Raw genomic sequence first — 24,111 nt, 5'->3', positions numbered from 1 at the left:
AGGAGCTAGGGCCTGGAATCGGGGGCTGTAGGAATCTGCTTGGTGCTTTACTGTGGCTGAGCTGCTACCCAAGTTGCAAGACAAAGACCTCTTTTTTCTCTCCTTTCCTGAAGGAGAAGGAGTCTCTGCCCAGACAATCACTGCCCCAGGCCCATGGCAACTATAGCTGGGCTACTGCTGATGTTTATTCAAGGCCCAAGGGCTCTTTATTCAGCAGATGGTGAGTCCTGCCAGGTCGGGGTTTCTCCTTTCAATGCAGTGGGTTCCCTTCTGGCCCATGGTGGGTTGAGGAATGCCCTCCAGCAGCTAAGGCCTGGAATTGAGGAAATGAGAAGTCCTCTTGGTGCTTTAGTATACTGTGGCTCTGCTGGTACCCAAGTCACAAGATGAAATTGTTTTTACACTTCCCTTTCCTTTCTTCAAGCAGAAGGAGCCTTTCCCTGTGGCTACTGTAGCTGAGAATGTGCTGGGTCACACATGAAACCAGCACAGTACTAGGTCTTGCCTGTGATGACTGCTGCCTGGCTACAGATGGTGTTTATTCAAGGCCCAAGGGTGTTTGTTCAAGGCCCAAGGGCTCATTAGTCAGCAGGTAGTGAATTCTGTGACACTGGGTCCTTTCCTTCAGGGTAGTGAGTTCTTTTCTGTACCAGGATGGGTCTAGAAATGTTGTCCGGAAGCTATGGCCTGAAATGGGGGCTTTAGGACTTTGCTTGCTGCTTTATTTTACTGTGACAGAGCTGGTATCCAAATTGCAAGACAAAGTCCTCTTTACACTTCCCTCTTCTCACAGAACTGTGAGCTGCATTGCCTGGAGTTGGGGAAGGGGTGATGCAAGCCCTCCCTTGGCCACTCCAGCTGGTGTCTCCCTGGAAAGTTCTCTATTAATAAAGTTTCCTGGGTTGCATGCACCCTAGTTCCACTGGCTGTAGGCCCAGCATAGCACTAGTATTTGTCCAGGAATTGCAGTCCTTGTGGCCTAGACTGCCTTTTAAGTTTACTTAGGACCCCAGAACACTTTATCCCACAGTGGTGGGGCTAGCCAGAATTCAGTTTCTGTTTCTGACTGCTGGGATGGATGATTGCCCTTTGGCTAGGGCTAGTCTAAGTGCTCCCTCCATGGGCACTGGCCAAAGCCGGTGGGAAACACTGGGAAAGGCCTGTGTTGCTTTCCACTGTGACAGGGCAGCACTGAGTTCCAATGCAAATTCCCAAAATTACTTTGCCCTTCCTCCCCCAAGTGCACAGATTCTCTCTCCATGCCATGCTGCACTGCTGGGGGATGGAGGAGGAGTAGTGTCAGCAATTCAAAACTGTCTTTCCTACCTTCTTCAGTGTCTCTTTCTTTGACACAAAGTTATAATCAGGTACTGTGATTGCTCACCTGGTTTTTGGTTCTTATGAAGATGCTTTCTTGTGTGGATAGTTGTTCTATTTGGTGTTCCTGCAGAGGAGATGATTGTTGGAGGGTTCTTTTGAGCCATCTTGCTCTGCCTCCTCCTCCAGAAATCAATGTTAGTGCTTTTCTGATGTATCTTTTCGCACCTGTTTATTTTCCTTTCATGTTATTACCTTTAGTGTGCATCTCTTATTGGCAGGATATAGTGTAGCTTTAGTGTAGCTTTTTTTTGTTTGTTTTTAAATCCTGGCTGATGCTTCTTGTCTTTTAATTGGAATATTTAGTCCATTTTCATTTAATATAATTATTGATATTTTTACATTTAAATCTGCTATGTTATTATTTGTTTTCTATTTATCTCATTCATTGCTTCTTTCTCCTTTCTTGCCTTCATTTGGATTAATCACTTTAAAGAATTATTCCATTTTACTACTGTAGTAGTTTGCTAGTTATATATTATAATTATTTAAAAAGAAATCCTAGAAATTATAACACACATTTTTTAATGTGGAGGAGTCTTCATTAAATTAGTACTGTATCACTTCCAAGCAATAGAATAGACCATACAACAAGAGTCTCACTTAACTCCCTTAGTGGTGGCTTTTGTGCTATCATTTTTATGTTTTTGAAATTCTACATACATTTAAAACCTCATAAGACATTACTTTTATTTTAAGCTGTGAATATTCACTTAGATTTAACTTTCTGGAGCTCTTCATTTCTTTCCCTATTTTCTTATTTCCATCTGTTTCCATTTATATATGTGCATGTATATATAATACAAAATTTTATGTATGTGTGTGTTTCCATTTATATATTGTTTTATATATAAATTCACATATATTACATAAATGTGTGTATATATAATACATACACACACACTAGATATATAACTTTTTAAATAACTCCTTTTAGTGTTTCTTTTAATGTTTGTTGTGAGGAATTCTCTCAATGCTTTTTTATGAAGCATATATTCATTGACAGGGAATAGAATCTTAGATTGGCAGATATTTTCTGCCAGCGTTTTAAAGATGTGATTTCATTGTTTTGTAGCTCCTTGGTTTCTCTTGCAACATCAGCTAAGAATCTTTTTGCTGCTTCTTTGAATGCAATGTGTATCTTTCTCTTTGATTGCTTTAAAATTTCTCTTTGTCTTTGGTCTTCAGCAGTTTAACTATAATGTGCCTAGGTATGTTTATCTTCATATTTATCCTGCTTGGTATTCATAGAGAAGTTTCAATCTGTAGCTTGGTGTCTTTTTTCTATTTTGAATAATTATTGTCCATCTCCTCTTCAAATATTGTTTCTCTCTCATTTTTCTGAACTCTAAAATACACTTGTGTTAGGTATTTTCACCATGTCTGATGTGCTTATAGTGCTTTTTTGTGTTTTTCATCTTCTTTCCTTTTATGTTTCAATTTAGATACTTTCTACTGACTGAACTTCCAGTTCACATATTCTCTCAGTTGTCATGTCTAATTGTTATTAAACACTTCTGTTGGGTTCTTAATTTTAGTTATTGAATTTTCATCTGTAATTTTCATTTGCTTTCTTTTTATGTATTCCAATTTTTGATAAAAATTTTACATTGTCATTTATTTTATTCAACATATTTATCATAGTTACATTAAAAATCATTTCAGATGTCAATATTGGGATTACCAGTTGGATCATCTATTCTTTTCTTAGTTTTCCATTGTTGGTTCAGTATCCTGGTATGCCAAATGATTTTTATTTGAATGACACATATTGTGTGTGAAGAATTGTAGCAGGTCTGAATAATGTATCTTCCTCCAGAGATTATCTAGTTTTATTCTGGCAGATAATGAGGGTAAAGGCTTATAACCTTGCTACAGATGGACTGAAATGATTGAAGTTTGCGTTCCAGGCTTTCTGAGGGCATGTCCCCTTGCTTGCTTTTGCTCCTAGGGTTTAGGCATTCAGGAATGAATTAAAATCTCCGGATGTTTTTCCTTTTTGGGCAGTCCTGAACTCCAATTGTTGTCTCTTGATCACTGTGATACTGCAGAAATATCTGTTTAGGTATTTAGCCTTCTAGGAGCCTCTTTGTGCTGGTTTCTTATCATTCTGCCTTGTGTATTCAGCTTAGGAATTGTCAAAAGCCTCAAGAGGAAATTGAACATAGCTTGTCAGGCTTGCTTCTTTACGTTTCCCTTTTTCCCAGAAATTTGGCCTCTTATATCCCGGTTCCCTTGGTTACAGTGTATTCAAATTTTTCTCTTACACAACCTAGTGAGACTGCTGCAAGTTCCAGGCTGGTGCTTTCTGCTCAGACTTTATGCCCTATGTTGTAAGACAGAACATTTCCCAAAGAGAACAGTCAGCTATAGATGTATCACTCACCTCAATTCATTTCCCTTCCTCCCGATTTTGGCCCCTCAGATCCTGGCTGCCTTGGTTGCTCTGATGACCTCAGAGATCTCTTTAAACTTTGAAATTTGAAAAAATTTTAGACTTACAGAAAGGGAAGTTGCAAAACTAGTACAGAGAGTTCACATATACTCTTCACTCATCTTTCCCTAATGTTAACAACTTACGTATTACCTTTACTATTGATACTTAAAATTGCATTGCCATATTCTCCAAGCTGATAACAACAGAGCATGACTGCCAACTGGTTGAAAGAAGAAAAAGGAACCTTTCAAAACGGTGACATTTTTGGCACAGGGCTTCTCAAAGTGTGTTCCTTAGAACACCAGTCCTTGGAGATTTTCCTATTAGACAATTTCCACAGCCCAATGATTGTGGAAAATGCCACATCTTGCATATATGTGCCCCTTTGGAAATCCACAGTGCCCATTACCATTTTATTTTATTTATTTTTTTTGAGATGGAGTCTTGCTCTGTCACCCAGGCTGGAGTGCAGTGGCGTGATTTCAACTCACTGCAACCTCCGCCTCCCGGGTTCAAGTGATTCTCGTGCCTCAGCCTCTTGAGTAGTTGGGACTGCAGGTGTGCACCACCATGCCTGGCTAATTTTTGTATTTTTACTAGAGATGGGGTTTCACCATGTTGGCCAGGCTGGTCTCAAACTCCTGACCTCAGGTGATCCGCCCACTGCGGCCTTCCAAAGTGCTGAGATTACAGACATGAGCCACTGTGCCCGGCCCTCCATTACCACTTTAAAGCCTCTGAAAATGTTTTAGTAAAGAAATCTGCTTAATTTTGTTTTCCCTGTGTTTCCAAATATATATAGTCAAGAGCTCTTTTTGGTTTTTTGTTTGTTTTACTTTGCCTGGCCCTTAGGTACATCCCATGGAGCTAGTGTTTTGTGGCACACATACTGGAAAATACTATTCTAGAGCATTTTCTAAAATCCTAAGTTATAAATTTTGCTTTTTTACATTTTCTTCTGGGTTCTGGCTTTCTTGCTGTTTAATTTCTTGCTTCATGAAAGGGAAGAAGATGGAGACGCCAAGGTTTCTTTGAAAACAGATATTTGCACAAGAAGGCAGCCAAGGCTGTGTTAACATTTACCATTAAAAATCCAACACATCTAGACAAAACACCAAATGCAAAAGCTTCATGTTTCCCAAATAAATTTCTTTTATAATTTGTCACTGCTCAGTTGTAGTCTTTGAAAATAGTTTTCATTTTCCTGTTACTGAGAAAATTAAAGCAGCCAAGAAGTAGATGGTGAACAAGGGTTTTATCTCTGACTGTAGCACCAAGGCAACCTGAGAGAGGTCTAATTTGCAGCATAAATCTTCTTTTCCACTGGGGGAAGAACACACGAGCCACGTTGAGTAGCCACCCATTTGTATTTTTGATTTGCAACTTCTGTCTAGTGAGCAAAGGTCAGGTGTAGTATTTGTGATGGGGAAGCTGAATAGGTGAGTGAGGGTAGCTTGTGTTTCATGCTGAAGAAGGTAATTAAGAGGGTTTTAGAATGTAATTTTGGCATTTTTCCCCACTCCACCTTCACCTCTTCAAACTATGTGTCCCCTGTCATTGCCTAACCGATCTGCCTGTCTACCTTCTGGTTCCTCTCCAGTCCATTATCTCATGACCCACTTGACTAATCTTTCTGAAACTCAGATCTGTTCTTATCACTTACCTTTCTAAAAGTCTCCATTGTCCCCAGAATTAAGTTTAGCCCCTTGGTCTGGCCCCTGCATGTATGCCTGTCTGCTCCTTTTCATTTAAGCTGAGTCTTTCATATCCGTTACCCTTGCTGAATTATTATGCTGTTTCCTGTTATGTTGTATGCATCTCTTAGAAGCTGCATATAGCTGGATTTTTAAAATCCACTCTAGTATTATTTAATATGTTGAATGTAATCCAATTATGTAGATAATCATTACTGATCAATTTGGACTCTATTTTTTAATCAACCATTTCTTTGCTTATGCTATTCTTTCTGATAAAATTGCCACTTTTCTTCTTATCTCCCTGTAGAACTCCATATATCCTTCTAGGCTTTGTTCTGGAACTTTCTTGGCACATTCTCATTTATATAATTGCTTCCTTCCATCTGGGTTTTAATGGCAAGTTCTGCATCTCTATTACAGAATAGTATTGATCTCATTGTGGATTGCTGTTTGTGTTTCTGCTTTCCAGTGGGCCTGTAAGAGTGACTGATCTTTGCATCTCTAGCAAATTGGCAGTTGGTAGACTTTCCAACTTGAGATATTAGATGTCTTAGAACTTAGATTGGATGACATGGTGTCAGTTTGAAACATTAAATTGAGGTGTTCTTTGAAATGTATTTAAGGTTATATGTTGATTTCTGAATACAGCTTTAGCTGTATACCACAGATTTTGATGTATAGTATTTTTGTTGTTGTTAAATTTTTTGGTAATTTCTGTTGGGGTTTTCTTTTTAATCTGTTTAGTTGCATACTACAGATTTTGATGTATAATATTTTTATTGTTAAATTTTTTGGTAATTTCTATTGGAGTTTCCTTTTTAATCTGTTATTTAGGACAGAATTTTAAAATTTTGTGCTGACATACTTATTTTTATTGTTGGTTCCTAATTTAATTGCATTATGGTTAAAAAACCCAAAACCTAATAAACACGCTCTATATGGTATTGATTGACTTTGTTACCTAGTATTAGGTTGGTGCAAAAGTAATTGTGGTTTTTGCCACTACTTATAATATTTTGCAGCAACATAATATATGGTCAGTTTTTGTAATGTTCTCTCTGAATATACATTTTTTAAATTTATTGGCTGAGGGAATATATGTATATGTGCATAATATTTGACCAAGGTTATTATTTTGGTCATTCAGATAATCCATATCTTTTTCAATTTTTTATCATGTTTGATATGTCAGTTTTCTGATGAAGTTGTATTAAATCTCCTGCTGTAATTGTGGGTTTATCAGTTTCACTATTTCAGTTTTGCTTTATATTTTTTGGAGGTTATACTATTAGTGGAAACAATATCATTATTATAACAATTTTGGTGGATTGCTCCTTTTATTATTACATTGAGTCTCTATTCCTATTAATGCTTTGCCTTAGGAAGGTATTTCTTAGGTCGGGCACAGTGGCTCACATCTGAAATCCCAGCACTTTGGGAGGTGGAGGCAGGAGGATTGCTTGAACCTGGGAGCTCAAGACCAGCCTGGGCAACATAGAGAAATCCCATCTCTACAAAAATACAAAAATTAGCCAGGCATGCTGGTGTGCCCTGTGGTCCCAGCTATTCCTGAGATCACACCGCTGTACTCCAGCCTGGGCAACAAAGCAAGACCCTGTCTCAAAAACAAAAACAAACAAACAAACAAACAAACAAAAAAATGAAGAAAGGTAGTTCTTGTCTGATATTACTGTTACAGGCTTTATTTTGATTAGCATTTTCCTAGTATGTACATTTTGTCTTTTCAGTCTTTCTATGTGTTGTGTTTTAGTTGTGACTCTTAGAAGATATATATAACTAGCTTGTTAAAATTCACTCTATTATTGTTATGTTGAATTTAATCCAATTATATAGATAATCATTACTGATCTATTTAGACTTATTACTATCTGATTTTGTGGTTTCTATTTGCCATTCCTTCTTCCTCCCTCTCCCTCTATTCTCCCTTGTTTTCTTTTGGATTGAAAAATACTGGTTTTCTAACAGTGTGCTGGTATGGATACTATGTTATAACATGCATAGTACTATATGGGTATCATAGTTTTGTGTTTTTAGGAGTTACCATTAGTTATATAACACAGATACCTGCTGTGCATTATTTTAATTATGCCTAAAGTTATACCCATTTCTCACCTCCTCCTGAACACACATGGATCTTAGTGTGCTTGAAATACTCACTCAACACCCTTCCCCATTTCTGTGTTATTATTGCTTAAGGTTTTAATTTTACCCTTGTGTAAACTCAGACACATTGGTTTTTGCTTGTTTGTTTGTCTTTACTCAATGATAAATTTACCACCATAGTTTCTCAATTTCTATTCTCACCATTGTTTCCTATGGTCCATACTTTCCCTCTTAGTTTGGTTTTTATTTCCTTGATGTAATACTTTAGCATCACTGTTATTTGAGTCTGTGAAGTCTGAATATGTCTTTATTTTGTAGTGTGATCTCAGCTCACTGCAACCTCTGCCTCCCGAGTTCAAGTGATTCTCCCACCTCAGCCTTCTGAGTGGCTGAGATTACAGGCATGTGCCACCACATACAGCTGATTTTTTTTTTTTTTTTTTTTGAGATGGAATTTCATTCTTGTTGCCCAGACTGGAGTGCAATGGCGTGATCCCGGCTCACCTCAACCTTCATCTCCCGGGTTCAAGCGATTCTCCTGCCTCAGCCTCCTGAGTAGCTGGGATTACAGGCATGCGCCACTACGCCCAGCTAATTTTGTGTTTTTAGTAGATGGGGTTTCTCCATGTTGGCCAGGCTGGTCTCTAACCCCTCACCTCATGTGATATGCCACTTTAGCCTCCCAAACTGTTGGGATTACAGGCGGGAGCCACTACACCTGGCCTTGCTCTTAAACAACAGTTTAGGGAGAGAGAAAATTCTAGATTTTTATTGCGCCACCACACCTGGCTAATTTTTGTATTTTTAGTAGAGACAGGGTTTCACCATGTTGGCCAGGCTGGTCTCGAACACCTGACCTCAGGTGATCCACCTGCCTCAGCCTCCCAAAGTGCTGTGATTATAGGCATGATCTGTAATCCTGTGCCTAGCTGATTTCTTTTTAGCACTTTGACGCTGTTCCTTCATTGTCCCTGGCATCTGCTGTTGCAGAAGAGAAATCTGCTGTCAGTCTTATTGTTGCTCTGGATGTTTTTTGCCCCTGTGATAGTTTTAGGATTGTTTATTCTTGAGATTTTGCTGTGTCTGGGTGTGAGTTAATATTCATCTTGCATGGTACTTGAGTGTACTTCCAAACTGTAGACTCCTAACTTCCTTCAATTACAGAAGAGAAAAGAGCCATTTTACTCGTAAATATTGATGCTCCTGTATTCTGTTCTTTTTTCTGGAGTGCCTGTTGGATATATCTTGGAATCTCTCACTTATCCTTCATATCGATTAACTGATATTTCATTAAAAAAACTCTTCGTCTCTGTTTATGTTCTTTGAGTAAATTCCTTAATATTTTCCAGCTTGCCAGTTCTTTCCTGATTGTGCCCAGGCTGGAGTTTGTCCCATCTATTGGGTTTTTCATTTTTATGACTATATAATACTTTTTTTTTTTTTTTTTGAGACGGAGTCTCGCTCTGCCACCCAGGCTGGAGTGCAGTGACGCGATCTCGGCTCACTGCAAGCTCGGCCTCCCGGGTTCACGCCATTCTCCTGCCTCAGCCTCCCAGGTAGCTGGGACTACAGGCGCCCGCCACTATGCCCGGCTAATTTTTTGTATTTTTAGTGGAGACGGGGTTTCACTGTGTTAGCCAGGATGGTCTCGATCTCCTGACCTCATGATCTGCCCACCTCGGCCTCTCAAAGTGCTGGGATTACAGGTGCGAGCCACCGTGCCCGGCTACATAATACTTTTTGTTTCTAATGTTTTATGTCTATCTTTAAAATTTCTGTCCTTTTGTATAATTGCTTGCTCTTCATTAATAGAAGTTATTCCTTTATCATTTTAATAATATCCTAAACACACATTAAAAAGTCTTTATTACATTGTTTCATAAAATCGTTTTCACTAGAAGTGAATTCATGTTATGTTACGTTATGTTATGTTATATTATGTTATGTGATTTTGTTGGCTCTCTTTCTTGGTGTTATATTTTATTCATGTGCCTTAGAATTTAGATCTAGGATGAATTTTAATTTTAACCTCTTTTGTGCTCACTTCTGTCTAGTGATTGTGGCTTCTTCCACCCAGCTTTCCAAGGCCCCAGTACAAAACTGTGGTTTCCGTTCTGTGGTGATACTGAGGATATCTGGATCCAGTCACAGAGCTGGAGTGGGGAGGAGGTGTGACTTGACTTATTCTTTGTCCTTCAGTCTCCTTGGGCCTGCAGATTGCCACATGTGGTAGCATCAGACAGAGATTTACATCTGAATTTTTTTTTCCAGCCTCATTTGCTTTTCCATCCCCAGCTGTAAGCAGAACTTGAACCCAGACTCTGGTCTCATGGAGCACTATTTTATATCGATTTGTATTCAGCAGGAACCAGACTGCTGGCTGTCATAGCCTGTGTGCAGGCAAGAAGCCCAGCAGGCCTGAGGCCTCAACCTTGTTCATCATGTTGTGTTTCTGTTCATTTTCAGGTTCACAAAAATGTTTATTCTGGTTTTGAGCATTGCTTATCTTTCTGGTTTTCTTTTTTTGATATTTAATCTATCCTTGCTACATATTGAAGGCATAAGGAGTACATATTTTGATATTTAATCTATCCTTGATTTGTATTCAGAGCATAGGGAGTGCATCAGAGTTGAATTTGAATAGTCGTCTTACCAGAAATAGAAGCTTGAGTATTTAGATTTAGCTTCCCGCACCTAAAGGAAATAACCCTGTAACCCTGGAATGAGGCCAGGTGCCCTGTAGGAATCACGTCTCTTTTTTATCTTTCTATCCCAAGTACCAGTCATGTCCCTGCACATAGTAGATGCTCAACAAACAATATTTGTTCCTTGACTGACCTCTGAAATATAATTGAGTGGCCTAAACAGCTAATGCTATGTGTGTATTTATACTTAATGTATCAAAACAGCTAAACATCACTGGAAAATTCAGGAAAAGCAGAAACGAATGATGACTCTTACCTGTGACTCCTGTTGAAAATGATCCCATATGTTGTCTTTTCAAATAAGATATATTCATGTCACTAGTTTCTGTTCTTGAAAGTAGAAACACTACTCCTTCTATTAGACATTTTGGTTTCTGAAAATAGAACAAGTAAAACCTGAATGAGTGAGAACTGGTTCGGATTAAAGAGATTTCGGGTCTAACTCTCCAAGCCAAAGGGATTTTCAAATAGTTATTTTAAAACGTGGATCTACGTGTGGGCTTCTGTGGTTTCAATAGTCATAGGAAATGGCAGGCCTCTGTATCAGTTGGCTTTTGCTATATAACCCACCATCCCAAAACACAGTGACTTAAGACAAAAAAAATGTCCATTTAGTTTATGATTCTGTGGGTCAGCAATTTGGGCTGGGAGCACTGGGTGGGTGCATGTGCTGGTGTGGCTGATCGCTGCTGGGTTCAGTCACCTGTTGCCGGTCAGCTGCCAGGTGAGCTGAGGGCATGATGGTCCGAGGTTGCTCAGGTGGGATGGCTGATCTCTGATCCACATTATCTTTCATTCTCCAACAAGGCAGCCCAGACTTAGGTGGAAGTAGTTACAGTGGACCTCACAGAGTGAGCAGAAGTATCTGTAGAGCCTCTTTGTGAGTACTGATTGGGACTTTATAGCTATACAGTGTGGTTTACACTCTTCTATTGGCCAAAGCAAGTCGAAGGTGGAAAAATAGACTTCTTAATGGGAGGAGGTGCAAAGCCTGTGACCACCTTTGCAATCTACCATGGCAACAAAACGTGGAGGTGCCACTCCTCACCCCAGGAGAGATTGTGTAACTTTCCTTAGATTCTCAGGCTATTACCTCCAAAGTTGAGAACCAATATGTTGGATGATTTCACTACTGAATAACAACAACAAAAATGTTTAGGAGAGTTAACTGCTGATGGATACATCTGTTACGACACTGCTTGGTGTGTGGAAATGAAATTCTTGATTTTTTCTATTGGAAGTTATGCCTTGTATCAAGGCATTAGGATAATTCTCTCTGACTTCTGTACTCAATCTGAAAAGTAAGGATTCTTGTCCAGTGTACCAGATAACTTCTATTATGTAGCAAACCACCCCAATTCAGTGGTTTAAAGCAATACCGTTTATTGGACTCCTGTTCCCATGCCTCAGCAGATGGGGCTGATCTTGACTGGGGTCTCTTACGTTACTGCAGTCACCTGCAGGTCAGCTGAGTGGCTCTGATTCTGAGGGTGGACTGGTTGTACCTTGGGGGGTGTCTGGGCCACTTGTTTCTCTCCATTCAGTTAATTTACCTGGGCTTGTTTACAGGGTAGCAACAGTGTTTCTAGAGAGTGAGTGGAAGCACACAGGATCTTTTCCTGCCTAGCTAGGCTTGTTTCTGTGGGGTCAAAACAAGTTACAAGCCCAGCCCAGGTTTACTAGGTGGGGAGATAGACTCCAACTCTAGCTGGGAGAAACTGTAAAGACGCAGGACAGGGAGGATGGAGAACCCTGGCCAATTTTGTAGTCTTCTCTAGCTATTGTCTTCAAGAAATTCCTTCTCACACTTCGAATTTAAGTAAAATACTGTCTCCACTTATATTGTTCCTATTAAATAGTAATACCGCATGTGTGTAATAATAGTAGTAACTACATTTGCATTTAAAACAACCTGCAATCTTTTCACCATTAATTGATGGCACCTCCCTTACTATGAATTTGAATATTCATATTACTATTTTAAGGGCATAGATTATGTTAATGTATTTTGCTAAAGAAAATGATTGAACGTATTTTTTTCTTCCAATTTGTCTTCCTTGTTCTTTAATCCAACCCTACTGGTGGCAGACTTGCTTTTCTAAAGGGTTTCTCTGTGTTTGATGAAGACTCTTTAGGGATCTCTAACTTGTACCCTTTAGCTTGGCATTTGAGAATCTGTGTGCTCCGGGCGTTTCGTAAGTTTCAGATTTTATTTTCGTCCATTCTCCCTTGTGCGCTAGTTTACACAGTTAAACACAATTTATTGATGTTTTTTGAGCACATTGGCCATACACAAATTGTCCTCAGCTCTTGGGCAACATTTTTGGTTGTTACAAGTGTGTGTGTGTGTGTGTGTGTGTGTGTGTGTGTGTGTGTGTCCATGCTTGCAGTACTGGCCTTTAGCAAGTAGAGACCGAGGATGCTGCTAAACATCTTGCAGTGCACAGGACAGCCCCCACAACAGATAATTATCTGCTATAAATATCATTAGAGCCGGGGCTGAGAAAACTTGCCGTATCCATTCCTGCCCCTGGCTCTTTTTTCCATGGTGCCTCATCCCAGAAGGCCTTTTCTTCAATGCTGCCCGATGAAATGTTCCCTGTCCTTGAAATGCCAGCTCAAATGCCACATCTTCTAGGAAACAGATCCTGCATGAACCCACTCCCAGTGCTTCTCAAAGTCCATTCTGTGCATCACTGAAGTGACTACCACTTAGTGCATTTACAATAATTTGTCTCTAGTACTATTATTTTTTAAGGGTTCTTATTCTTTCCTTGTTTTTTAGTCGAATGTGTGTTGACTCTTTGGGTGAACTGTGTGTTCCTTGATGACAAGTATCTCTCGTGTCTTTGTCCTACAGCACTTACCATGTGTTTTACACATAGTAGGTGCACAATAAATATCTGTTGACTGCATGAGAAATGTATGTCTTCCTATGCCTTTAGATATGGTTACCCCTTCCAACAATTTTCTTAAAGGACTTAGTTCAAAAAATCTAACAAGTTGAATCCAAGTTTGTTTCTGTTTTTAATAATTTAGGTAAAAAACTGTGACAAGAAATCATTGTACAGTGCAATTATTTATGTTTATTTCTGCAGCTATTTAGTGAAAAAATAAGTGGTGCTGAAGGAACTAAACTAGACGATGAATTTCTTGACATGGAAAGGGTAAGAGAGCATTTTAATTTGTAAATTGATTAGAAACTGACTTTCATTGTGATATGAGATATACTGCTATTGTAAAGGATATTCGAGTGGAAATCTAGGATGTTTAAATATAGGTGTGGATTATGCAGTCTACGAGGCAATGCTTTCCCACGTCCCAGCCCAAATCAGATCCTCCCCCTGTAGCTATATCCAGTTTGCGCAGGTCGAGTAATGAGATCGATGTGGCTAACTGGTACCCTCTAGTGGACAGAAGTCTGAATGTGCAAAAGATGGGCAATCTTGGCAGTTACTGCAAGGCCAAAGTAATTGGTAGTATATATTTTGGAGAATCAAAATGTATTTCTGGGACAAGATTTTTCAAATGCATAATGATTTATTTACCATGTGGAAGACTCGGGTTCTGCTCCCATGTGTTGCAGGAGCTGCATAGCAAACAACTTTTATCCTGGTTCTGCCACTAGAACCAGAGTGTGGGAACTTGGATAAATGAATTCATCTTTTTGAACTGATACAGAGATGATAAGTGTGCCCTGCTTGTCTCAAATGGATTTTGTGAGAATTATGCAAACATTAACATATTTGAAATAACTTACAAAAAATATGAAGGGCTTGGGACAGAAATGATTGTAACATGCTCCAAAGAAAAATGGTATCGTCTCTGTCCCTTAACATGTTTCCCAGTCAGCTGTGTGTAGTTGCTCATGTGGAGGCAGAACTAGAACCACCAGTATTAACAACATACTGTTTCTTTTCTCATTGTCTGGGCCCTTTAAACATAGCCTTGTTTTAATAATTAGACACCCGCCCCGCCCCCTCTGTCAAAGGAGAGAGGGAGGAAATGACACAAGGCGTCCACCCTCAGGTGTAACATCAAGGCTGCAGACACAGTAGGTAGCAGAGATGTCAGCAGGTACTGGGGGAGGAAGTCCAGCCCCAGGCTGTCCACCGCCCAGGAGAGTATCTCCTCAGGATACCTTGGCTCTGGCCAGCTCATCTTCCAGGGAGTTCTCTGTTCTCTGGATGAGAGCTATTGAGTGTCTAGAAATGTTAATGCCTTGAGGGGGAAAAGCTTATTTTGTTTTTGCTTTTGAAAAAAATTAATTTCTGAACCTTTAAACCATGGAAACATGTTCACACCATTGACATACTTTAAATTACTTTAAAAAACTCTTAATATACAAATATGTGATGTATAGCTTTGTTACTAACAAAATGATTTAGTTGAAATGTTAAATTTTAAAGCATTTTTCAAGAGTTTCAGTTTCAGTTAATGGATTGAGATCCTTCTTGCTTACCTGCTTTTACCTCCAAAAACCCCAGTGAGTTACAGAAGAAACATAAAGTCTATTATCTGTTTTATTGCAGCAGTGAAAAGCATGGAAACATAACAGATGACCAGAAGTTTTAAAAACCTTCCAGAAGAGATGCATTAGATGATATTAGACCCACCTAAAAATGATACAGAAATGCCAAAGTAGTGGGAAAAAATATTCTATAATTAATGCTAACAATATAAAAATAGAGGAACAATAGTAAAATCATAATAAAATTTGATGCAAGAAAAGCACTAAATTTAAAAAAGCTTTTTAATTATAAAAAGATACAGTCAATGTAGTCTATCAGGAAGTTATAATGGTTATGAACCATTCTGCACTACATAACATAGCGTTTGAATTTGTAAGGTAGAAGCTGTCAGAAATAAATGGAGAGTTGATAAAAATATAAGTAGACTTCACATACCTCTCTCATAAAATAATAGATTAAACTGACAATAATCAATAGGCTCATGGAGGATTTGCATAAAATATGATTAATAACTTTGATTATAAATAAATATAGATATCTGCATTCCCCAAATGGAGAATGTGCATAGTTTTCAAATTCCTTTGGGACAAATACGGTAATCAATTATGTACTAAGTTATAGAAAAAAAAAAAAACTCGATAAATTTCCCCAAGTGATACCATAGAACACAAGAAGTATAAGGGAAGGTAGAGCTTCTAAATTCTGGATGTTTGGAAATTTAAAAATATGTAAGAGTAATTCTTAAAGAGGAAATGGAAAGTAAAATGACGTTATTTAAGCATGAGTGACAATTATTTATGTCAAAGCCTGTGATATGTGGCTAAACTGTAAATGTATTTAAAGAAAATAAATGTTGGGAGAAAGTGAATAAATCATGCAATCCAAGAAGCTAGGAAAATAACAGCAAGTTAAATTACTCTAGGTAGAAGGTAGAAATCAATATGGATAAAAAAAGAGATTAATAAAATAGAAAACAATAATCACAAAAGATCGAAACTACAAAGCCAAGAGCTTTAGAAAAGCTGTAAAGCAACAAACCTCTACCGAGTGTGGCCAAGAGGGAGAAAAAGGAAAAACACAAATAAATTACATAAAGAAGAAGAAAGAGGATATGCCCACTGATAGCATTTTTTAAAGAGAATGCCGTATGTAAGTGTCAGAAATGAGAGTTGCTAGCAGCTGTCTTACTCAGGGGCTGGGCCTAAGGGAGTCAGTGGCACAGCCCTTGGGACACCTCATGGGCAGGGTGCCAGCATTAAACAGAAATTCCAGATTTAACTAACCAAGATGCTGCCATACCAGGTTGACTTCACAAAAATAATTTTTACCACTCTGCTTTCCTCTATTTTTCTTAATGGTTTGGCAAGATATTTTCATAGCATTTGGTAGATGTGAACAGACACACACACACACACACACACACACACACAATAGTGTCCTTAGTTATTCTAGGAGGGAGATTTTGTTTGTTTTTAAGCTACATGAGTTTTTGTTGTTTTTTTGTTTGTTTGTTTGTTTTTAATGCTCATCTTGACTCCACATTAGCCAGCATATTTACTCTTCAATTTGTAAAGGGTTTATTTCTAGTTTTGATGCTTGAGCTGGTGTGGAGGCAGCTCCAGTATGTGCATGTCAGGGCCTACGAGGCCCTTGCAAGTTTTTGGTCATTTGTTTCTTGGGCTTTTTTGTTTCAAAAGATATAAAAAAAGATCTGAAGTAGAAAATGTCCCCATTCTAATTCCTCTCATCATCATCATCATCATCATCATCATCTTCTTTCAGAAGTGACTCAGCTTTCTGATGGCTTTTCATGTCCAAAAAGTGTTGTATATATCAAAGGGAACACTATGTTTTAACTAATATCTAATTTGTTACATTATAAATCTAAAATCCTCAGTTTTCTTAAGCTTTAAGCTGAACTTACGAATCTTATTTCCAAATTTAGTAATTTTGCTATAAGATGATAATCATTATAGTTAATTTTCATTCAAGGTTGCATTAATTAACACATAAGCTTAACAGATTCAATCCTTAAATATTTACCACCAGTTCTATAATTAAGTAAATTCCCTTAGACATTTCAAGCTATAATCACAAAGGCAATGTATAGGACTCCCTCAAACTTCACATAAAATCTATTAACAGCATTTTCCTAAGCCCTTAACATTTCTTGTGACTAATAAGACATAAATATCTAGGTTATCGGATTCTCTTAAACATTTTAATGATCTTGGCAAATAGCTGAACGTACCAAAGAGATCTCAAAGTCACAAAACTTGTTACTAGGCCAAACGCACACGCACATGCCCACTTGCACACACAGCACACACGTATCAGTAATATAGGTTTGACTCCTTTTTTTTTTTTTTTTATCATTTCTATACTGTCTTTTAAAACTTTCCTGGGGCTCCAGATTAATTTATTTAGTCCAAATTAATGTATTTAGCTAAGGGGAACAAATGCGATTTCAGGCAGGATAAGATTGCTTGCTTGCAAACTTGTGACCCTGGCAGGATCATAGTTCTCTAAATTACAAAAATGATCTGTCTTCTATTATAAATCACTCTGCAGCTTGCTTTCTTCCTTTGTATGTACTTTGAATGTCGATCCTCCTTATTTTTTTTCCTTATGATGAAAGAATATTCCTTTACTTGGATGTTTCATAATGTATCCAATCAGTCTCCTATTGATTTCCATTTTCAATATTACATAAGATGGTCTAACAAACATGTTTTTCCTTCACTGCAATTTGCTGGTGTGTTTCTAAAAGGTTAAATCCTTAGAAGTATAATACCTGGCTCATTAATATGTCCATTAATAAGAACTTCTCCCTTGACCTCCAAAAACATATCATTTTGCATTCCTGTTGTATATGAAATGACCCATTACTCCACACCCATATAATACCTGATATTGAGTATAACTGATTTTAAAAATGCTTTTATCAATCTGGAGAATGTAAAGTATCTCCTTTTTATTTACAGTTCTGAATATTTTTTTCAAATCTTTGTAGGCAGCTTATGTTTTTCCTCTTTACCTTCTTTCTTTTTAAGACATGGAGTCTCGCTCTGTTGCCCAGGCTGGAGTGTAGTGGTGTGATCTCGGCTCACTGAAACCTTCTCCTTCCAGGTTCAAGCGATTCTCCCACCTCAGCCTCCCGAGTAGCTGGGATTACAGGCACCCATCATCATGCCCGGCTAATTTTTGCATTTTTGTAGAGATAGGGTTTCACCATGTTGGCCAGCCAAGTCTTGAACTCCTGACCTCAGGTGATCCACCTGCCTCCAGCCTTTTCCTTCTTTCTTGTTTGTTTAAATGGGAGTTTTGAATATTATGGATACTAACCCTTTGTCCTTTGTATATTTTTGTTTGCCACTTTTGGCAAATGTCACATACTGTATCTTTTCGTGTTCAGTTTTTGAGTTTTTATGGAGTCGGAATTTTGGTCTTTTTATTTATGACATTTGAATTTCAGGTCCTGGTTAGAAGTTTCTTCCCACTCCAGTATTTCAAAATACTGTCCTCTATATGTTAGTCGTTTTATAGTCTGGTTTTTTTAGGTTGATATTTTAAATCATGTATATAGTATGAAGACTCACTTTATCAGTTTGCCAAATTTTAACAAAAAAAAAAAAAAGAAAAAATTGAAATTATGATGGGATTTGAATGAATTTTGCATGTTAATTTGGGAAGAATGCATATCTTTCCAAAATTGAGTTTTACCATCTAAGAATGTGGTTTTTCAAATAGGTGTTGTGAATTTCTCATAATGGTTATTCTTTGTTATTACATTTTTATTGCTTTTATGAATGAGATATTTTTCTTTACATTTTCTTTTGGCCTATTGATGGTATAAATAAAGCTATTGCAACTTGCATTTTAACTTTATTGTTTATTCCCATATTAGCTCTCTGGTTAACTAAGAACCAGAAAGCCCAGGAATGGTTTTGCAGAAGGAAAGATTCAGTCTTAACCAGAAAGGGTTAACTTTCAGGGAACGTTTGGAGAAAACTTTGATGTTAACATCTGACCTAGCACAAATGAGTATGTTCATTGTATTATAATACTAATGATTATGATTCTTTTATTGTTGATTACTGAGGCAGTTGCTAATATGGATCATTATTGTGGCATCCTTATATAAGTATAGAAATTCAAGTTCACCCAGCAGATAAGGAGAGTTTAGTTCATGTCTAGTGTTAGTTTTGAGAGACTTCCAAGTATATCTGATAATCTAGTGGAGCATAATAACTTTTCCAGATTTTCTAAATATTACCTTAATATTCATTTTAATGTTAAAAGGAAAAGTAAATTAATGTTCTCCAACATCACTGGAAGGAAGTGATGTTCCAAAAATCAGAAAGTGAGAAAATATTGCATCTCCCAAAAATGTTGAAAATGCTCATTTGGATTAAAATCATCATAATGGTGTTAGAAAAATTAAATTAATGAAAATTACTCCTCTGTTCTTTTGTGAATTTATTGAGTTTGTCATTTACTAACTTTTTAAAATTTTGCTTTTAAGAAAATAGATGTTACCAATAAAGCTGTTGCAGAAATTCTTTCAAAAACCACTGAATATCTTCAGCCAAATCCAGGTAAAGTTGAAATATTCTCTTGTTCATTTGCTGTCACAGACCCTAATAATCCATGTTTGCTTGGTGTTTAGTTGACATAATGTAGAAACAATGTCATCTGTGTCCCAATAATGAAATTCAGTTTTTAAAGCTGAGTCTCCAGTGACCAAAGGTAGTTGCATTCAGTCCTATTGATGAGAAACAGAACAGCTATATTTGTGAACTTCAGTTGACGTCATCCGAATGGAATGCTGGTCGTAGCAACAAGGGAGCACTGAGCAAGGGTTTTTTTATGAGTTGCTTCAGAAAGCCACTAAACATTTGGCAAATATTTCCTTGCTCCCTTATTTCCTCTTTATTCCTCTTCATAATTTTTTTAAAAAATTCTGCCCTTGTGTACCATATACATAGAGGTATATGTTAATTTGAAAGCGCTTTCTCTTCATGGCTTAAATGCTGGAGAAACAAGATGTAGTGAATACGAAAGACTGCATAAATCCAGTGTCACATCAGCTTCTCCACTGAAGGTCTGGGTTTCTAGGTCCCCAAGCAGCATCTATTGATGAGATTTTCCCAGGTTGTAAATTATAAGAACCAATAGAGGGCGCCCAAGCCTTGAATTCTGTGGATTTCTGAAGCCGCCTTTCCTTTTTAGGTATTTATTATTTGCGTGGAGTTCCTGTGATTCCCTTGACTGTAGGAATCAGCACAAACCTAACCATTTGAAAACTGAGAAAGTAAAAATTTAAGAATATAAATTTTATCAGATGTATCCAGGCAGGTCTAAAGTAGTTCTTTACCATTGTGTTGATAATAGCTTTGAAAACCGTAAAAATGTATCTTCTCCTCCCTGGCCACATGAGTGATTGAAATCAGCCCCACAGATTGCTTTTCCTGATATATCAGTCAACAAATATTTATTAAGTGCTTTCTCTGCACTAGAGGATTTTGGGGTGCTGGAATACACTATGAAATCAAACAAATGTTTCACCCTCAACCAGCTGACTCTTGAATGGGATAAGGAGGTGTTGGCCAACAATGAAAGTGTCCACTGGCTAGAGGTCTCTGGTTATTCCTAGAGAAGAGGCAGCCCTAGCAATCTCTTATCCAGTTTAATGGCTCTCACCCATATACCTGCTGCATCCCACACCCCACTCCAACAGCGGGAAAGATGGGCAGAGAGAGAGAGAAAGAGTGTGTGTGTGGTGTGTGGGAGTGAAGCCTTTGGGCCTGGGGACCTGGAGGATAAATGCTTTGAGGATAAATGTGAGGTTCAAAAGTCCAGCACTGGCCAGGCACAGTGGCTTATGCCAGTAATCCCAACGCTTTGGGAGGCCAAGACATAATGATTGCTTGAAGCCAAGAGTTCAAGACCAGCCTGGACAATGTAGCAAGACTCTATGTCTACAAAACATTTTCAAAATTAGCCAGATGTGGTAATGCGTCTGTAGTCCTATTTATTCAGGAGGCTGAGGCGGGAGGATCGCTTGAGCCCAGGAGTTTGTGGCCGCAGTGAGCCGTGATCATACCACTGCAGTACAGCCTGGGCAACAGTTGTTGTTTCAAAACAACAACAAAAAAGGCTAGCACTGTGAATGTCAGGTGAATGTAAGTGGCATTCACAGCTGGCACTGTGAATATCACTATTCACAGTGCGGTCTATTGCTGGAAATGTGGAATCTTAAGCTCAATCCAGACCGATGGGAATCACTCTACATTTTAACAAGATCCTTGGATTATTTACGTACACATTAAAAATTTGAGAAGCACTGATTTAACATACGTTAAAAATAAGTACAAAATTATTAAAGTAGGAAAAAAAATGTATCTCTTGACTACCTAAAAGTATCTCAAATACCACAAACTAGTATGTGATTCACTCTCTCACGTACAGGATGAAATCTCAAATCCTTAGCTTGGTCACATTTTCATAGTCACATCTTCAATCATAGTCACATTTTCCCATAGCTGTCTCCCACTTTGTCCTATATTAATATCTTTTTAGGTCAAACAAGCCTTCTCCTTGTCTACTGATTATGCCACAGTATTCCTTCTTCTACACGTTACTGACACTGTTCTCTGTACTATTCTCTGTACTTTCCATCTTTCTTCAGCATATTGCTGCCTTTCCCTTGCTCTGCACCACACGGGACTTTATTTTCATAATTACGTCCTGTATATTCTGCCTCCCAGTAGCTAGACTTTGAGCTCCTTCAGGGCAAAGGCTGTCTCTGGAGTCTCGGTAATGAGCACAGTGTGTTGTTGCACAGGGCCCAGTGCAACAATGAGTAAATACTCAGTGCCTGAGTCAGAGGAAGGAAAGGAAGGTAAGACGCAGTGATGCCCATCACCTCCCTAGGGAGCAGGGGCTGAGCTGCACCTTGGGACCAGCCACACAAGGCTAGCATTCACTAAGGGTGAGTGGTCTGTCTCCTCCTATGATTCTGCCTCCTAAACAGCAGCATCTGCCTCCCATAATACTGAGAATCATTAGGCTGAATCAGTCCTTGGGAGCACAATGTGTGTGTGTGTGTGTGCGCGCGCGCGCGCGCGTGTGTGCGTGCGCATGTGGTGTGTGTTAATGACCGGTTGCTTGTTTGAAATATCCTCCTCGGCAATTCCATTTTTGTTTACATTTAAACAAAAGAAAAAGCATATCAGTGTCACACAGGTGTCAGTGTCTGACTTCACGTGTTAGCAGCTGCAAGCTTTCCAAAGGGTCTCACTCAAGGGGTGGTGCTCACAAAAGCCTGGTCACTATTATTTGAAGTCAGCAATGTGCGCCATCATTTCTTTTTTTTGAGACTAAGTCTCTCTCTTGTCCCCCAGGCTGGAGTGCAATGGGGCGATCTTGGCTCACTGCAACCTCCGCCTCCCGGGTTCAAGTAATTCTCCTGCCTCAGCCTCCCGAGTAGCTAGGATTACAGGCATGTGCCACCATGCCTGGCTAATTTTTTGTATTTTTAGTAGAGATTGAGTTTCTTCATGTTGGTCAGGCTGGTCTTGAACTCCTGACCTCAGGTGATCTGCCCGCCTTGGCCTCCCAAAGTACTGGGATTACAGGTGTGAGCCACTGCGCCCGGCTGATGTGCGCCATCATTTCTGTGGTTCATCGTGGCTGTGGAACAGTGCGCTTAGCACCCACCTTTGTAAAGAACCTAGAAAATTAAGTGAGAAAATTAAATAGTTTACACACAATTGTTTCAGGCCTCAGGTCTCTGGCATTTTGTTTAAGGTGACCTCAATTTTGGCAGCTGCATTTATTAAATGCTATGTACCTGTCACTCCAACTTGTAACTTTAAAGAATTACAAATGACGATGTTTTTAAGCATACAGAGCTAAGCTAGGAATGCTGAACACTGTGTCAAAGATCCGAGGGCAGGTGAAGGCCACAGGATACCCGCAGACGGAAGGCTTGCTGGGGGACTGTATGCTGAAATACGGGAAGGAGCTTGGGGAAGACTCCACCTTTGGTGAGTTATTCCGAGATCACCTCAGGGAGCTGAGAACTCCTCCAGTATGGTTTTAGGTTATGCACAAACCCTTCAGTTTAACAACCTTTATTATTTTTCCATATTACCAAAGTAATACATGTTAATTGCAAGAGGTTTAGAAAACATAGGTAAGTAAAATAAAGAGAAATGCTAACATCACCCATAATCCCATACTCACTGATAGGCCCAGTTAAACTCTGTTGTGTGTCTTCTTCTTTTTTTTTTTTTTAGGAGACAAAGTCTATGCCCAGGCCGGAGTGCAGTGGCGCGATCTTGGCTCACTGCAACCTCTGCCTTCCAGGTTCAAACAATTCTCATGCCTCAGCCTCCCAAGTAGCTGGAATTATAGGCTCAAGCCACCATGCCTGGCTAATGTTTTGTATTTTTAATAGAGACAGGATTTCACCATGTTGGCTGGCTGGTTTTGAACTCCTGACCTCAAGCGATCTGCCCACCTCGGCCTCCCAAACTGCTGGGATTACAGGAGTGAGCCACTGCACTCGGCTTGTTGTGTATCTGTTATGCCTTGTTTGTTCTTAAATGTGTTCATATGTACTTTAAAAACCACACTAAGGCTATAGTACGTATACTCCTCGGTAACACTGACTATATAATGATCCATATCATAAAATAATTAATCTTCCATGATATTGTTTTTAATGGCTACATAATATTTCATGTATCATAGTTTGTTCAGTCAATCCCATTTACTAAATAAATGTTTCTTTATGTAAAAACATTTTACATAGCATTTACAATAACTGTTTTGGTAGGTAAATCTTTGGGGATATCCAAAATTATATTCTTTGACATAATTTAGATAACATTTCTAGTATAAAATTGCTGAGTCAAAGGTATGCTTCTTTCGGCCTGGTGCGGTGGCTTACGCCTGTAATCCCAGCACTTTGGGAGGACGAGGCGGGCAGATCACGAGGTCAGGAAATCAAGACCATCCTGGCTAATATAGTGAAACCCCGTCTCCACTAAAAATACAAAAAAAATTAGCCAGCGTGGTGGTGGGCACCTGTAGTCCCAGCTACTTGGGAGGCTGAGGTAGGAGAATGACGTGAACCTGGGAGATGGAGATTGTAGTGAGCCGAGATCACGCCACTGTACTCCAGCCTGGACGACAAAGTGAGACTCCCTCTCAAAAAAAAAAAAAAAAAAAAAAAAAGGCTATGCTTATTTTTCAGGTTTTGAAAGCATAGTCCCAACCTACCTTCAGAA

At 38.7% G+C, this 24,111-nt stretch overlaps 1 protein-coding gene and 1 long non-coding RNA gene across 8 annotated transcripts in view; one reads left to right on the top strand and one right to left on the bottom strand.

Annotated features, from left to right (window-relative positions):
* Window positions 1-24,111, top strand: part of SH3GL3 (SH3 domain containing GRB2 like 3, endophilin A3) — a 165,725-nt gene that overhangs the window by 92,194 nt on the left and 49,420 nt on the right. For 4 of the 7 annotated variants that reach the window (XR_001446053.3, XM_077940159.1, XM_077940158.1 and 1 more), the window contains 3 exons: window positions 13,439-13,507; window positions 19,338-19,410; window positions 22,720-22,863. Coding sequence is in view for 6 of the 7 variants with exons in the window: in XM_001111376.5 (XP_001111376.2) it covers window positions 13,439-13,507; window positions 19,338-19,410; window positions 22,720-22,863 (286 nt within the window). In the remaining variant the exon portion in view is untranslated. The remainder of the gene's footprint in view (window positions 1-13,438; window positions 13,508-19,337; window positions 19,411-22,719; window positions 22,864-24,111) is intronic. The other 3 variants (XM_015142897.3, XM_077940160.1, XM_028851245.2) reach the window with 2 other exon arrangements.
* LOC144330053 (uncharacterized) lies at window positions 22,179-24,066 on the bottom strand. Its single transcript, XR_013395906.1, has 2 exons — window positions 23,772-24,066; window positions 22,179-23,345 (listed from the first exon to the last, which is right to left on the bottom strand). It is a non-coding gene; the product is annotated as an uncharacterized LOC144330053 (long non-coding RNA).

This window comes from Macaca mulatta, chromosome 7 (genome assembly GCF_049350105.2).
Source record: "Macaca mulatta isolate MMU2019108-1 chromosome 7, T2T-MMU8v2.0, whole genome shotgun sequence".
NCBI classification, from domain to species: domain Eukaryota; kingdom Metazoa; phylum Chordata; class Mammalia; order Primates; family Cercopithecidae; genus Macaca; species Macaca mulatta.
The sequence above is the reverse complement of the archived record's forward strand: the minus strand, read 5'-3'. Positions and strand labels throughout refer to the sequence as shown.